Below are 15,491 nucleotides of genomic sequence, written 5' to 3'. Positions count from 1 at the left end.
GGCAAAAGAATAATGTGATTTTCTCTCTCTTATTGTGTGATGTGTTTTTGAAGGAAAGTAAACCCAAACCTTATAGGTAAATTATTTCCTATAATACATGAGTACAAGTAACATCACTAAGGACCAAGTAGGACATCACTCTGTGCCAAAAGTAAAATATTTTTAAGGATACTTGCATTCTATTTATGACTCGTGTATGAAATCCAGGATTTGTAAGATACATTTATATGTTAAACATACCTTTCAAGTAATGCTTATAAGCATGTTGTTTTCCTCAGCTGAGGCATTTGGTAGAATGTGATTATATATATATATATATATATATATATATATATATATATATATATATATATATATATATATATATATATATATATAAATCTAAAGAGAACCAGCACTCCGTTTTTCAAAAATCACAAAAATGTATTATTACATAGGTACCTCCTAATAATACATTTTTGTGATTTTTGAAAAACGGAATGCTGGTCCTCTTCGAATTTTATATATTAAATTGACCAAGCACCCGAAAAGTGAAATCCGGTGACGGAGTGTGGGTACCATCTGTATCATTATATATATATATATATATATATATATATATATATATATATATATATATATGACAGCTAGGTGGTGCTGCTGCTGTCAGTAAAGATAGTCTCTAGTCTATATATTTTTAGTTGAAAAATTAAGTTTCAAAACTGATTTTACAAACTTAATTTTTGTGTATTTAAAGGGGTTGTTCACCTTTGAGTCAACATTTCGTTTTATATAGTGAGTGATATTCTGCGACAATTTGCAATTGGTTTTCATTTTTTGCGTTTTTTGAGTTATTTAGCTGTATAATCAACACCTCTCCAGGTTCCAATTCGAGCAATCTCTTTGCTAGGGTCCAAATTACCTAGTAACCATGCACTGATTTGGATGAGAGACTGGAACATCAATAGGAGAGGCCTGAATAGAAAGATGAGTAATATAAAGTAGCAATAACAACAAATTTCTAGCCTTACAGAGCATTTGTTTTTAGATGGGGTCAGTGACCCCCATTTGAAAACTGGAACGAGCCAGAAAAAGACAGCAAATAATTTCAAAACCATAATAAATAATTAAGACCAATTGAAAAGTTAATTTAAAGATGAACCAACCCTTTAAGTATAAAATGTATTTCTTTTTTCCCCTATAAACAGCTGAAAACATTTCTGCTTAAATTTAAATGTAGTTCAAATTTAACATTGACTGTTGGACTGTTTTTAAATAACCAATTTTGATGAGACATTGTCAGAGGCCAATTGGTAGAATTGTCATATATTTGTTCCTCGCTGTGCAACAAACTGTTAAAGTAAACAACATTTCGGTTGGTTTGCAAAGATTCCAAAGCAATACCTTCGGTACAAACATGGATTCAAAAGAGCAGCAAGATGGGAGATGAACCTGTAAAATGTAAAGAGGACCTCAAAAGAGGCCTATATTTGTTCAAAGTTTCAGTTTTCCATGCTCCATTTAATTATAGTGTACTGCTAAACACTTCTGATAGTTGCAAATTGGTATTTTCATCTGCATCTATTTCTTGTCCTGCAACTTGTATAATGGTTTCCTTGGCAGGACAATGGGATTCTCCTACATTTAAGGTCCACGTTTTCTGGTCTTCCTCAGACATCATTTGTTTGTAAGGCTCAACATATATTCTCCGTACACTTGTTTTTGATTCGTTGTACTTTGATTTCTCTTCAGGAAGGCTAGAAGCATGAGGTAAGAAAGTGCTTCGAGGGTTGTCCACTGGAATGGAAATTTCTTCACCAGAGGTAGTCTCTTCATTAAAGTCGACTGTCCGTGACATGTGCTGTGTGTAGACCCCTTCTGTAAGTGATAAAGCCTGTGACTCACTATGAACTCGGAGCCAGCGGTGATGCCGACTAAAATAATTGCAGTGCTGATGTTTCCCAGACCTCTTCTTCCCCAAAAGGCTCAGGTGTTGCTTTGAGCTGGTGGCTTTGTCTATGCTTTTTGAAGGGTAACTCATGACTGATAAGTTGTCCATGTACTTAGTGCAATACTCTGTATTAGGATCCAGAGCTCCACATTCTTCCTTCAAGGTCAAGCAAGGCTTCATGTCATGTACTTGAAGAACATCAGGAGCACTGCCACTCAGACATGACACTGCCTGCTGGGATATGTCTTGAGAGGAAGAGTAGACTAGGTCCAACTCTCTGGGGCTCAAAGCATCACTGGAATCATAATCACTGTCTGTGGGTAGAAACACCTCAGAGCAACCTTCTTCATCAGAGCAAGTCTGTGAATCTACAAATAAAAAGATAATTAGGTTTTAGACATCCCTTGATTTGAAAAATTTACTTTTTGAGGAAGCTGACCCATGAGTACCAACTTTGCACCTGGTCTAGCAACCTATTTGTTTTCAGCCATAATCTGATATCTGGTAAATCATTTTAATTCCAACTGTTTACTTCAAGTCCCTTTTGCTGGACTGAAAAGATGTCTTTACCATAGATACACAGCTGTTTGGTTTGGTTTGTTTGGTTATGCTAGAATGAATGGTTAGCTCTTTGGCTTGTGTATGGTATTGTATTGTATTATTTTATTGGGGCTTGTTTAGATAGAAGTCCAGAAAGAGTCTGTTTGTGGCCAGTCAAAAGAATTTCACTGGTTCTTCAGGGGAATTCAACTGAGTGGGTTGAGGGTCAGTTTTGGTCATATAATAGAGTTAGCAGATTATTAAAAAGGGTCATTCATGTTGGCAAGGTGCAAAAATCACAGCACTTTAGCAGGCATTCATGGCATGAGTCTGACAATGTAACTTCAGATTGTTTGTTTTAGTAAGTATTTATTCATGTTAAAATGTAAATGTAAATTCTAGTAAACAATCTAACACATTCAGCTTGATTCAAGTGGCAATCTGAGCTTGTGCATTGAGGAAAATCCACAGAGGTCACTTGGATATGATTCTTAAGGACGTATTTTTTCACTCTTCGATAAATATGACCCAACAAATTTGATAACAGTAAATAGAGCTGAGCAGTTTCCTCTGGTAAACTCTATTTAGACTCAACTAAACATCCCCCAAAACGTTTAAAACAAGAGTGGAGCTTCATGTGCACTAAAGTGACTTATGTCCTCCAACCATATTGGGAATATAAGATAAGCTTGTGCCTAGAGTCACATGTAAAGCATATAAATATATTTAAAAAGCATGCTCATTTTTATCCCATACTCAGAATACTTTATTAGCGCATACATTTCTTTGCATTAACCACAAACACCACAAACAGCAAAAATATAGATATGTTTAGAAAACGCTTATATTTTTAAAGCAAGTACTAAATTGCTGTTTACATTTTCTCTTATATTGCCATATTTCCCATTGCTTGTGAATTTTACAATTAATGGCAAATGTAAAAAAAGGAAGACATTGATGTAGATTTACTGAACCAGCACATCAATGGGAGCAATATTTTTTTTTTTACCTAATAAGGGTAGAAAAGAGCAATTATGATATTTGCTCTTACTTAAGTTCACTTACATACCATTAAAGTATCCCGGTCAATTTAGAAAGTAGTCCCAGCTGTTGGGTGCATAGGAAATTTGTAACAGGCATAACATAGCTGTTAATCTGAGCTTAATGGGGGACCGGGGACAATAAACCTTAACAAATATTTACCCATTGTGGACAATAAATATTATTAGGGGGGAAACATTTTATGAAAAGAAATAAATAAGAAATAAACCTTTATAAAAATCCCTGAAACAAATCCAGTTCATGCAATCTGCAGAATGCAATGAAAGCAAACCCTGGCAAATTTGATTGTATATAGAGGTATGGGATATGTTATCTGGAGACCCATTATCCAGAAGGCGTTGAATTGCAGGAATGCTACCTCCCATAGATTTGATTTAAATCAAATAATTCAAAATTTCTTAAATGATTTCTCTTTTTCTTTGTAAAACAGTAGCTTGTTCTTGATCCCAGCTAAGGAATACAAGGAATTCTTATTGGTGGCAGAACAATCCTGCTGACAGTGTCGGACTGGGATGCCAGGGGCCCACCAGAAAACCTTAGACTGTGGGCCCACTTTCCAAACTATTATTCCTCCTCGTCTTACTCAACCTCTTTATTCTCCTAGTCTTTTATATCTACTTATTATACTCTATTAGGGAATGACCATGAAATGTTTAGAAGCAAGTGGGCCCACTGACACCTTGGCCCACCGGGAGTTTTCCTGGTATCCCTGTGGGCCAGTCCGACACTGCCTGTTGGGTTTATTTAATGTTTAAATGATTTTTAGTTGACAAGGTATGGAGATCCAAATTATGGAAAGATTAGATAAAGAATAGGGCAGTGGAGTGGTGAGGTGGCAGCTCCGGTGGGCCCTGGACACCCCAGTGCACTTTACTTTTTAATAAGAAGCGGAGTCATCTTTTCTATGACCACGTCTTAAATGAGGACTTTAATGCTGATGTCACAATTATAAGACTTGCTTTTTACCTTACAATAAGTATTATATATAGGGCACTTCACATTGTAGCGTTCAGCTGTTAATTGATCCAGAGTGAACGTTCCTATGAAGACGTCCTAAATCAGGAAGAGCCCTTATTTATTTTTTTGGACTACCCAGCTTCCTGAGTTTGCACTTTAAGAGTCTCCCCATAGTATCTCTTTAACAGTGGGACAGTATTTATTTCATCAGTAGCACTCAGCAAAAGGACAAGTCAAAAAAAAAAAAACCCTGGGGAGACTCTCTTTTCAAACTTGCATTTAATTGCCAACGCCACAAATCTCTAACATTCATGCATAGTTCCCTTGTTTTGTCCTCACTCGCTGTCCTTTCAAAAGAACATTTTTACCCCTTCCGTGCTGGAGGAGACTGTAACCCTCTGCTGAAGGTTTATAAGGCTGTTAGTGTCATAGACAATCTGTCACTGAGGTGTTACTTTTAAATATTCAGTATACTGTGTGCCACAACTTATTTTCTCCAGCCTCGATTGTGACTAAAGAATTCCAACCCTTTAAACCATTGTAAAGGTAAGTTTTTTTTAAAAAAAAATATATTAAATTATTTTCATATTTTTAAAGCTGTTTTCCCTGGTACTGTAGAGGAACTTGACAACTTAAGACAACTTAATTTTAGTACATGTATAGGATCCATTATCCAGAAAGCTCCTAATTATGGGAAGGCCATCCTCCATAGACTCCATTATATTCAAATAATTCAGATTATTAAAAATGATTTCATTTTACTCTGTAATAACCAAACAGTACCTTGTACTTGATCCCAACTAAGATACAATTAATTATTATTGGTGGCAAAACAATCCTATTGAGTGTAATAATGTTTAAATATTTTTTTAAGATGACTTAGGGGGTCTATTTATCATGCTGTGTAAATAGCGGAGAGAAGGATTACCAATGATGTTGCCCAGAGCAACCAATCAGCAATTAGATTTCAACAGTCAGAAAACAAAAGCAAAGATCTGATTGGTTGCTATGAGCAACATCAACAATAATGTTTCACTCCAATTTTTACATGGCATGATAAATAAACCCCTTAAGGTATGGACATCGAATTAACAGAAAGATTCCTTATCTGGGAAACTCCAGGTCTTGAGTATTCTGGATAACAGGTTTTTTTTATTGAAGCTCGAGCATGCTTAAAATCCCAAAGTGCAAGCACATGCAATAAGGGTGCACTGATTTAGTCTTAAAAAGGGGTCACCTGGCCAAAAGGCCCAAAAAGTGATCTGGAATCTTGGGACTCCCTTTTGCCAAGGCTAGGGGGACCCTGTATCCCTGACCCCCCCGGCACAAAAGGCACAGGCAGGGGGCAAGGGTATTCAAACCCCCTTTGCTGCAAGGCTAGGGGGTCCCTTTGTCCCTTCCCCTCCCGCCAAAAGGTTTGGGAAGGGGCAAGATTAAACAGGTGGACCATCTCCAAGGTTCGCCCTCATGGGGCCAGGGTTTAGGGGAGGAAGGAGCCTAATGGCCACACATCCTCCCCCTAAATCTGTGCATTTGACGCAGGGGTGTTTAGCACCAGATCCAAAAAAAGTGCAAAACTGCTTAAGTGCCAGATGGAATGGAAAATTCTGGATAACAGGTCCCAAACCTGTACTGTAGGCTCAATTTTTATTAATTTAGGACAGTGGTTTTCAAATTAGGATGATGACCCAGAGCAACAGCTGAAGATATTTGGGAATATAAAGTATATCCTAGTTACTACTGAAATCCAAGCAAAAAGGTCAGTTAAAGTGAAACATCCAGTTAGCTAAAGGGGGGGCCTGATCAAATGCTGAACCTTCAGTCGAGAAATTACAAAGTCCAAAAGACTGTTGGTGTTACATGCCAGTTAAGATTTGTTTGGCAAAGCAATTCCAGAGAAGGAATTGTTCTTTGTAGTCTAAGTAGTCAAACTTTTTGTTCATGCAACTGGTTTTCATGGCTATACATTTTGCCTAGTGAAATTGGCAGTGTCAGGTGTGAGATATGTGCAGATACCTCAATAATAATATAATATATTAAGACAGGGTCAGACTGGGGGGCCCACGGCCCACCGGGGCTGCTGTCCCAGGCCCCCCTCTACTTTTGCCTGAACATGCACGCTAACTTCTCTTGGGCAGGCTAGGAGGACATTGCATCATGCCAGGACCAGGAGGTTATGCCAGATCGCAAACGCAGAACATTCTGGATGGCGCCGCACACATATTCGGCTGGGTGACCAGTGTGAGTGAAGAGGGAGAGTAGATGGGCAAGTTGACAACTGAGCGGGTGGGCCCGCAGGTACTCACGGACTGGCTGGCTCTGCCGCAGCAGGAGCGCTGAGCCACCAATGCAATTATAGGGCCTTGGGCTCACCAATGCCAGGGCCTGCGGAGTTCTTACCCGGTGCCCCGGCAGGCCAGTCTGACTCTGTATTAAGATACCTCAAATACCAACCTCCATCGTCAGTACCTTCCTGTACATACTAGGAAACGAAAACAGAACCAACACATATATTGACCCTAATTCTTTTAAATGCTTTGCTAAATGACAGTTTGCACATATATATTCACCAATGTTTAAACATGTGCATTCAAAAAACAAGTTAAAATTGATTTCACCACCCCAGTACTGAACAATGGAAAAAAAGTTACCCACAAGCAGAAATGGCACACACAGATGCTATTTAGTGATGAGCGAATCTGTCCCGTTTTGCTTCACTAAAAAATTTGCGAAACCGTATTGTCGTATAAGTCAATGGGAGTCAACATTTTTTTATGCGCAACAATTATTCTCACTCCAAATGCATTAGTGAGTTGGCGTTTTTGCTTGTGACAGCTTTTTTTTGGTCTCTGACTTTTTTGTAGAAAAGTATTAAAGTCAATGGGCATTTTTTCTTATGGCGATTTTTGTCATGGGAAATTTTTGCTGCAGTTTCACGAAAAAAAATTCTGGGGAATTTCACCGCAAATCCATGGCTGGCAAAAAATTCACTAATCAGATTATTGAACTGGGTAGAACACATAAAAATTTACTGCATAGCAAAGGTATATTTACATCTGTCTGTATGTATACTGAAGGCAGAATAGCAGCCAATAATATCACTCACTACAGGTCATGGAGTCCAACAATATAGTATCATTATATAAAAGTATTGAACCTGTTATTCTGAATGTTTGGGAACTGCTGTTTTCCAGAAAAGGGATCTTTCTATAATTTGAATCTTTACACCTTAAGTCTACTAGAAAGTTATGCAAACATTAAATAAACCCAATAGGCTGGTGTTGCTGCCAATAAGGATTAGTTATATCTTAGTTTGGATCAAGTACATGGTGCTGTTTTATCATTACAGAGAAAAAGGTAATTGTTTTTTAAAATTTGGATTAACCAACGTGAACCAAAAATGGTTATAAAACGTTTCTGAGCCTTATAAAGAAATTTAGTTTTGCATATTGCCAAACTTTCTCCTCTCCTTATCAAGCTGCCGCTGCCGCATGTTATATAATTACTATTAGCAATTAAGGCTACATTATATTGTAGGTCTTGTTTAAAGGAAGGCAGCTTACTTTGATTTTTTTTCTAACTTAATTAGAATGAAATAGTCTCTTTCAAGCTGGTGTAAGTAACCTAGTAGAATTCATGAAACATTATTAATTGAATTAGTTTTAACAAGTTTTGACATTTGGTGGATTTATCTAGATTTGGAGCAAGTTAATAAATAAAGTAAAGGCTCTAGCAATTGTTCCTTATTGTTTTAGGAGGAAGAGCAACTATATTGAAAAGAGTGACTTGAGTGACTTGGGTGACATCCCCCTACCATACAGCCATGAGTGTTAGAGTGGTACCAGTGGCATTGCTTTATATAAAGATGAATTCCATTGATTGGATATAAAAAAAGAGTTGCTGATAGATGTGAAAGAAAGCATGGCCAACATATGTTTTTGTTTAATCTGTTTAACATTCACCCTTAATGTAATGGTTGGAGACTGGTATAATTGGGCTTTTCCAGTAACCTCAGATTTGTGGTTCAGCTTCACTGGAAATTCACCAAGATGCTTTGAAGTCTATGGGTGACAAATTTATTTTCACCAATTGGGAGTCATTTTCGAAGTGAAACGCAGCGTAATATTTCGCTCATCGCTATTGAGGAGGCCTCTTAACACGTCACTACTAATCTAGTATATAGCAGTATAAAATGGGAATATTGGGTGGGCATGAAATCTCAATGAATCCTCTTGTGTCTGATGCTTTAATACAATAAATACTTCCAGTAGAGTGTTTATTTTATGGTCCCCTTATATATTTACACATTAAACCCCATATTTAGTAAAAGGCGCTAAGTTTGCCTAGGAGCAGTAACCCATAGCAACCAATACAATGTTTGGTTTTAAACAGGTGGCCAGTAAATGCTACCTGTTGATTGGTTGCTATGGGTGATTAGGATAGTAGCAATCGTTGCTCCTTTTATTACATTTGCCCGTAAGTGCCTATTCCACAGTGTAAACCATACTTTATGAATTCAAGGTGGCCATACATTATAAGATCCACCGGTTGGCAAGGTCACTAACAAGTCCCAACCAAATGACCGGAATAGCGGTTGATGTGGCAAGTACTGCATCAATGAGTCAACGAGGTCCTCGATCCAATATGAAATCAAACCTGCCTAAAGGTGGCCATAGATGCAAAGATCCGCTCGTTTGGCCACTTCGCCAAACGAGCAGATCTTTCCCTGATGTGCCATTAACAAACATTTTTTTCTTTAGTCACTCTTCTTTAAACTTTCTCTATTTCAATTTCCTTAATGGGATAGAGTTAGGCATGCTTGCATGTTTTTAATTGTCAGGAACATAACCTTATATTTATTAACATTGGATCTCATCTTCGCCACCTAGATTGCCTGTTTGTCCAGGGACTGCTGCAAGGATGCCACTTCTTTGCCGAATTAACTCGTCTGCATAGTGTGTCATCGGTCAATGATTATATTCTAAATGCCTCATCTATTTTAGTATATGAGAGCAAAATGTCATACAGGATTCAAAGACCCCCGAAGGATAAAGATGGCCATAGACACACTGATCCTATCGTACAAATCGAGGATTCGTATGATTTTCGGATCGTGTGTGGCGTGTGCCGACATCTTTCGTCTGGCTGAAATTGGTCGTTTGGTCAAACTGTCAGGTTTGATTTTGACCCGACCGATCCCGCCAGAGCCCATGGCACATCAAAATCGAAGTGTTCGGCCATACTGCCGAACAATCAGATTACCATCGATATAGCCATGCTCGTTAATGGAAAATCGGGGAAAGATCCACTTGTTTGGCGATGTTGCCAAATGAGCGGATCTTTGCGTCTATGGCCACCTTAAGTGATAAGACAGGGTTGAAAGGAATATTTTGTAAATCCCCCTGTGGTACTCAATGGTAGTTTATATGGTATCACAAGGCCCAAATGGACTTTATCTCTAGGATTATGTTCTAGCAAGATCAGTTGTGGAGAGGGCCAGTTAGTTCATGGAACCCTATCTTGAGGCAGTTGGATGTTTTGAAGAGACTGAAGGTGATGGAAAGATGGAACTGAGCAGACTAATGTGTGGTCACTACAATATAAATATACATTCAAGCTAATTATTACAACAGCCTTAACCTGTGGACATGCCGTTCATATTTCTAGGAGAAGTCTATAGAAACTGCCATCTGCCTAAAAACATAGACCACATTTTTTATTAGATTTTCCTGTAGAAGTGTGATGGGCACAGTGAATGCCGATGCTAATATAATATGGTATCTCTCTATACCATTATAACAATATTAGGATGCCATTTTGGTGTATTTATATCTATTGAGAAACCTTGTTAAGAAACAGCTGGAATAACCCTATACACTTTAGATGGGGGTCTATTACTCTTTTTAATACCTGACTAATGTTATATATACAACGTAAATGTTGCTCATGAATCAATGCTCGTAACATGAGCAACCGTGTAAGAATATATTATGTGTATTATCTTATGTATTAGTGTATTACCATTCTGTAGCCTTTAGCCTGTCTGCAGCCGAGACCCTGCAAAATCCAAACTTGCAAAAGAGTAATTCCCATTACGGATACCTGTAGTTTATGCCAATAAAACAAACTTTCAACCTTGTACGTATTTTAGCATAATTATGGATGTAATGCCACTGCTCCAAATCAGAATGAAATTATATACATTTATAGTGTTTCATGTGACTAATATTAAACCATATTTATCTTCCTTGTATGGGTTAAGCTGGCACAATGCCCATTTGTACCTGTACGTCTCGCCCCCACCAGACATAAAATTGAATATTTTGAAGCAGCAAGGGACCATAGAAAATACACCTTTGCTACTATTTATAACTAGAACGATGACTCATGCCACCAACAGAAGAATTTAAACCACAAATACTCACAGATTCCAAGCAAACTTTTGGTTAAAAAAAAAAAGAAAAAACTAGCCTTCATATATATGTGCTGGGTTCTGCTTGAATTCCACAATGATGGGATTGAGTAAATAAGGCTCCAGTAACCCTGCAGCAGTTTTGAAGAGGACATTACTGAAACCTGAACGAGCTCACTGTTTTAGCTAGACTACATCCCCAAGGCACCGCCGTATTTTTAGTCCTGCGTGCAGCTGAATAATGTCTCTATGTGCCCTGATCACACAGGACTTAAGTGACTACAGGGCCCTCCTGCATAGTCACAAAACCAAGTAGCTCTGTTTTATAGGGCTTCGGTTTAGGAGCATAAATCTTCAAAATGAGAGAGAAGGCTCCAGTGTTTAACAGGGGTTGTGTACAAAATGTGGCACTGATTTTTCTTCTTCTGCAGTCTCCTCTATGAACAGGAGGCCCTCTCGTTATTAGTGGGGGTCACATTTGCATGTGAGCAGCACAATTAACATTGTTTAGTATGGGATTAATGCTCTACATTAAAGAGGTCAAAAGGAACATCAGATCAACATTAAATATCAAACCTATATGGAATGCTTTAATTCTGCAAAAAAAATTAAAAATCTGTTATTTGGCTAGTTTCTCTCGGAATAGAGAATTTTCCATTATAAGGCTGCTCTCAAACAACCGTGTATACTGTCTACTGCTTGAGAATCTTGTAGATAGATTACTTTAAATAAAGTGGGTTCATGGTGTAGATACACCAACAAATAATCATTTAAATTAAATTCATTACACTGAAGGATTCAATGATTTAATTTGGATGAGTAAAAGGCAATATGGAATGGCACATCACTAAGATAAAGCCAATTATAAAGGCAAACTTCACTGAATTTTCAGCATTTTGCAAATTTTTTTTGCTAATTTTTCAGCAAAGTGAAATGGGCCAATGTCGAGAGAATGGATTCAGACAATTATTTTTCATGCCAGGACAAATTATTCTTAATAAAAAAAATATTGATAAATCAGGCCCTTAACCATAATGCAAGTGCAATGTTTTTCAGAATTTAAATATTTTCCAAAACTACTCTACTCAACATGAAGATTTTTAGGTACAAACGCTATATTTTTTTTATGACAGTGCCCCTTTATGGCAGTGCTGGACGACATAGTGAATGTATGTGCAAAATTCATACGTGCAAATGCAAATGGAGCAATTTCATAAAAATGGAAAATAAAGACCTCACACAAAAAGCAACTGAAAATTATAAAGTGGCATCTAATGTAAATGGTGTTTCATGGCTGAAAGGAGTGGTTGATTGCTTATATGATACAATGTCACAGCAGTGACAACTTTTATTCGAAATAGAGACTCATGTTAGAAAGGCATAACAATGCCGATTATGGCAACCACACATTAAACAGTACAAAAGTCTGAATAATCAGAAAAAAAAATATTTATACAATAATTATCTAATTAGATACAATTTAAAAGTATTCAACAGCTATTGCTATCCAACCCTGGCAAAAAGGATCATCTTTGTCATTTGCAGTGAAAGCTGTAAAAAATTCTGGTTTAAATTTTTTCCCAGTTGGAAATTTTAAAAGGATCATTTGGTTGCTAGGGCTTACTTTCCTTAGCAAATTGCCATGGAGCAACATACTAGAAGATAAACAGGCAAAGGGCCTGAATTATTTGTTTATTTATATAGCATCAATATATTCCATAGAGCTATGCAATGTATTTTGAAGAACACAAACAATACGACAGCCAGGATCAAAACAATTTACAAATGAGGGGACAAGCAGTAATGGAGACATGAGGTCAGAGGGCCCTGCCTAGTTGGGCACACAGGCTACATGAGGTTTGGATTTGCGACAGTGTTGCACAATGGATAATGCCTGACATACTAAAAAATAATTGGCTTAAGAGATTTTGCAAAGCTGGAAAGGGGAAAACGGAAAAATAAAAACAAGGGAAAAACCAATAAATAAGTTGCTAATAATAACAATTCTACACTGTACTGAAAATTAATTTAAGGATAGCTTCCTCCTTTTCTTTCAGCCAGTAGTTCATTTTTATTGGCCTTGAACACAATAACGAATGGGAAATCTGATTGGTCACTATTAAAGACAAGTCAAAAGCGAAAAATGAGTCTTTTTCATGATCAGATATTTCTATTGCCCAGGATCCATTATTTCTAAAAATTCTATACATTTACATATTTACTAAGCACATTTTCCTACTTAAGAAGCCACATACCCCATCAGTTGAGGATTCGCATAAAATAATGAGTGTATCTGGGGGCCACTGGGGCAGATTGGAGGTACTTCCTAAATTGTCTAATTTAAAATTCTTATAGGAATTATGGTGTCTTTTGAGTCCATTGGAGCCATAGAAATACCCAAAATGACCAAAATCTGCTATGTGGCTATCATTTTTAGGGTAGAGCAGAAAGGACATTTGTCTGGGGTCCACTTCTTTAGAGGGAGAGCACTGATTAAAATAGGAATGAAATGCTACATTAACAATTGCTACACATTTCAGTATATATGCAGGGTATGTCCAGCCATTAAGCCCTCCAGTTGTTAAAATAAAATTTACCCCCGATATTGCCCCCACCATTCTTGCATTGCCAGCCCCCCTTGTTTTTATGTCAATCCCTGGCTGCCAGACTCCAAAGCAAAAAATAGCCGTTGATATTAAAAAGAAAACCTAGTAGAAAGTATAGAGAAATGTGTTGGCTCAGCCCCCTAACTACTGTAATACCAACTGTTAATAATCTAGGATTCTGCACCTAATTTAGAGAGAAAGAGTAAATGCCTTGCCAATATACCCAGACAGTAAATAAGAAAGGACAGCTGGGGAGTTTTAAAAACGGAGTCATTTTCCCCAGATCTTCATCTGCCTATAAAGTAAATTTTTAGTGCTTGTGCCATCTACGCTGCTGGTTAATGGAGATCTGTCTGCAGAACAGAAAGTCTTTTCAGCACGGACCAAACTCATATTTGTCTACGTTCTGGATTTTTTTTTCTGCTAAAATGAGTTAATAGGCTGTGGTGCCTGTCAGACAGCTATAGGTAAAGAGGATTATGTATCAGGCTTCTATTAGTGTGTCAATCAGAAACCATTCCATTCTCTTGAGCCTGTAATGGCTTGTTAGGCTGGATTAGAAGCTGTTTTTTAATTGCCACCATGGACTGGCATTATCCATTATTAATCATGCGAATACAACATATTTATTAAGATTGCAGGGCAAAAAATGACCAAGCCTTTAGAGTGAAATTACAGCCATGCTGGACATTTATACTTATCATTTATGTTTGCCAGCTCTTTGGTTTGGACTAGATTTGCAATCATGTTGATACACTCACTGAACCTAGCAACAAGGAAAGGCTGTTCATTTCAAAACAACCAAAAATGGGTTTAATAAATAAAAAAACAATGTTCAAATGTCATACTAAAATGACAGCATTTTAAGATTTTCTTAAAAAAGAAATCCTGCTAGGATATGCACAGTGATTTATTTTATCTGCCTCTATGTGTGGTAATAAATGTTTTTCCCTTACTCTATTGCTGGTCAGCAAACCTCTTTTTCTGTCCACTTTTCTTCCTTTTGTGTCATAATAATAAATTATGCTCTCTACATTTACCCAGCATTACAAAAATCCTCAAAACTGTTACTTACCAAGTGTATTTGTTCCTGTTCGATATAATGTGAGCAAAACCTTAGTGCACGATTAGTGATGGGCGAATTTGGGGCGTTTTGCTTCGGCGCAAATTCTCAAAACGGCATCCATCCATATTTTTTTGACGCCGTTGAATTTTCGTGCCGGTTTCGCAAATTTATTCGCCAGTGGCGAATCGCGGGAATAAATTCGCCCACCACTATGCACGATACATGCACTGAGCTTAATTAGCAATTAGTAAAACCTGCAGCAGGTCATATTGAAAGAAAAATGCTGATAATGTTGTTTTGCCTGTGTTTTGTCTTGTGAGTAGGGATGTAGCGAACCGCCGATAATGTGTTCGCGAACGCCGTTCGCGAACACCGGCAAAAAATGCGAACAGTTCGCGAACAGTTCGCGAACTTCGAACATCCGAAAATCGTTCGATTCGAACGATCGAAGGATTTTAATCGTTCGATCGAACGATTTTCGTTCGAATCGAACGAAAATCGTTCGATTTTAGCGACCGAATGGTCGAATGGTCGAACGATTTTGACGCGAACGCCTATTGGCGAACGTCGCGCGACGTTCGCGAACTTGCGGCGGACGCGAACAGCCGATGTTCGCGCGAACAAGTTCGCCGCAGAACAGTCCGCGACATCCCTACTTGTGAGTACTAAGATTGTAAGCTCCTTCTATAGGGAGATAAATGTATATTTATTAAAATGTATTTTTTTGTTAATAGTTTCACCTTTATTGTAACTAAATGTGTCTTTAAGAGCATGGGCTGCTGGAAAAGGCAGACTCGCATACTTAAGTAACATACAAAATGCTGTTCATAAGAACTCCTGTTCTCAGAACAAGCAGTCTGAGTGTAGGATAGCTGCCTGAAAAGAGGTAGTTGAATATACCCTGTTTTCCTTTGAGTT

The 15,491-nt window shown here is 37.7% G+C and overlaps 1 protein-coding gene across 2 annotated transcripts in view; it reads right to left on the bottom strand.

Annotated features, from left to right (window-relative positions):
• Positions 1-1,295: 1,295 nt before the first annotated feature.
• The window catches only part of LOC108701012 (ankyrin repeat and fibronectin type-III domain-containing protein 1), a 412,491-nt gene continuing 398,295 nt past the window's right edge, over positions 1,296-15,491 (bottom strand). For both annotated transcript variants that reach the window (XM_018235128.2, XM_041576478.1), the window contains exon 21: positions 1,296-2,298. In XM_018235128.2, coding sequence (XP_018090617.1) covers positions 1,505-2,298 — 794 coding nt within the window. In that variant the 3' untranslated portion in view covers positions 1,296-1,504. The remainder of the gene's footprint in view (positions 2,299-15,491) is intronic.

Source organism: Xenopus laevis, chromosome 9_10L (assembly GCF_017654675.1).
Source record: "Xenopus laevis strain J_2021 chromosome 9_10L, Xenopus_laevis_v10.1, whole genome shotgun sequence".
Taxonomy (NCBI): domain Eukaryota; kingdom Metazoa; phylum Chordata; class Amphibia; order Anura; family Pipidae; genus Xenopus; species Xenopus laevis.
This window is presented reverse-complemented; position numbering and strand designations above follow the sequence as displayed.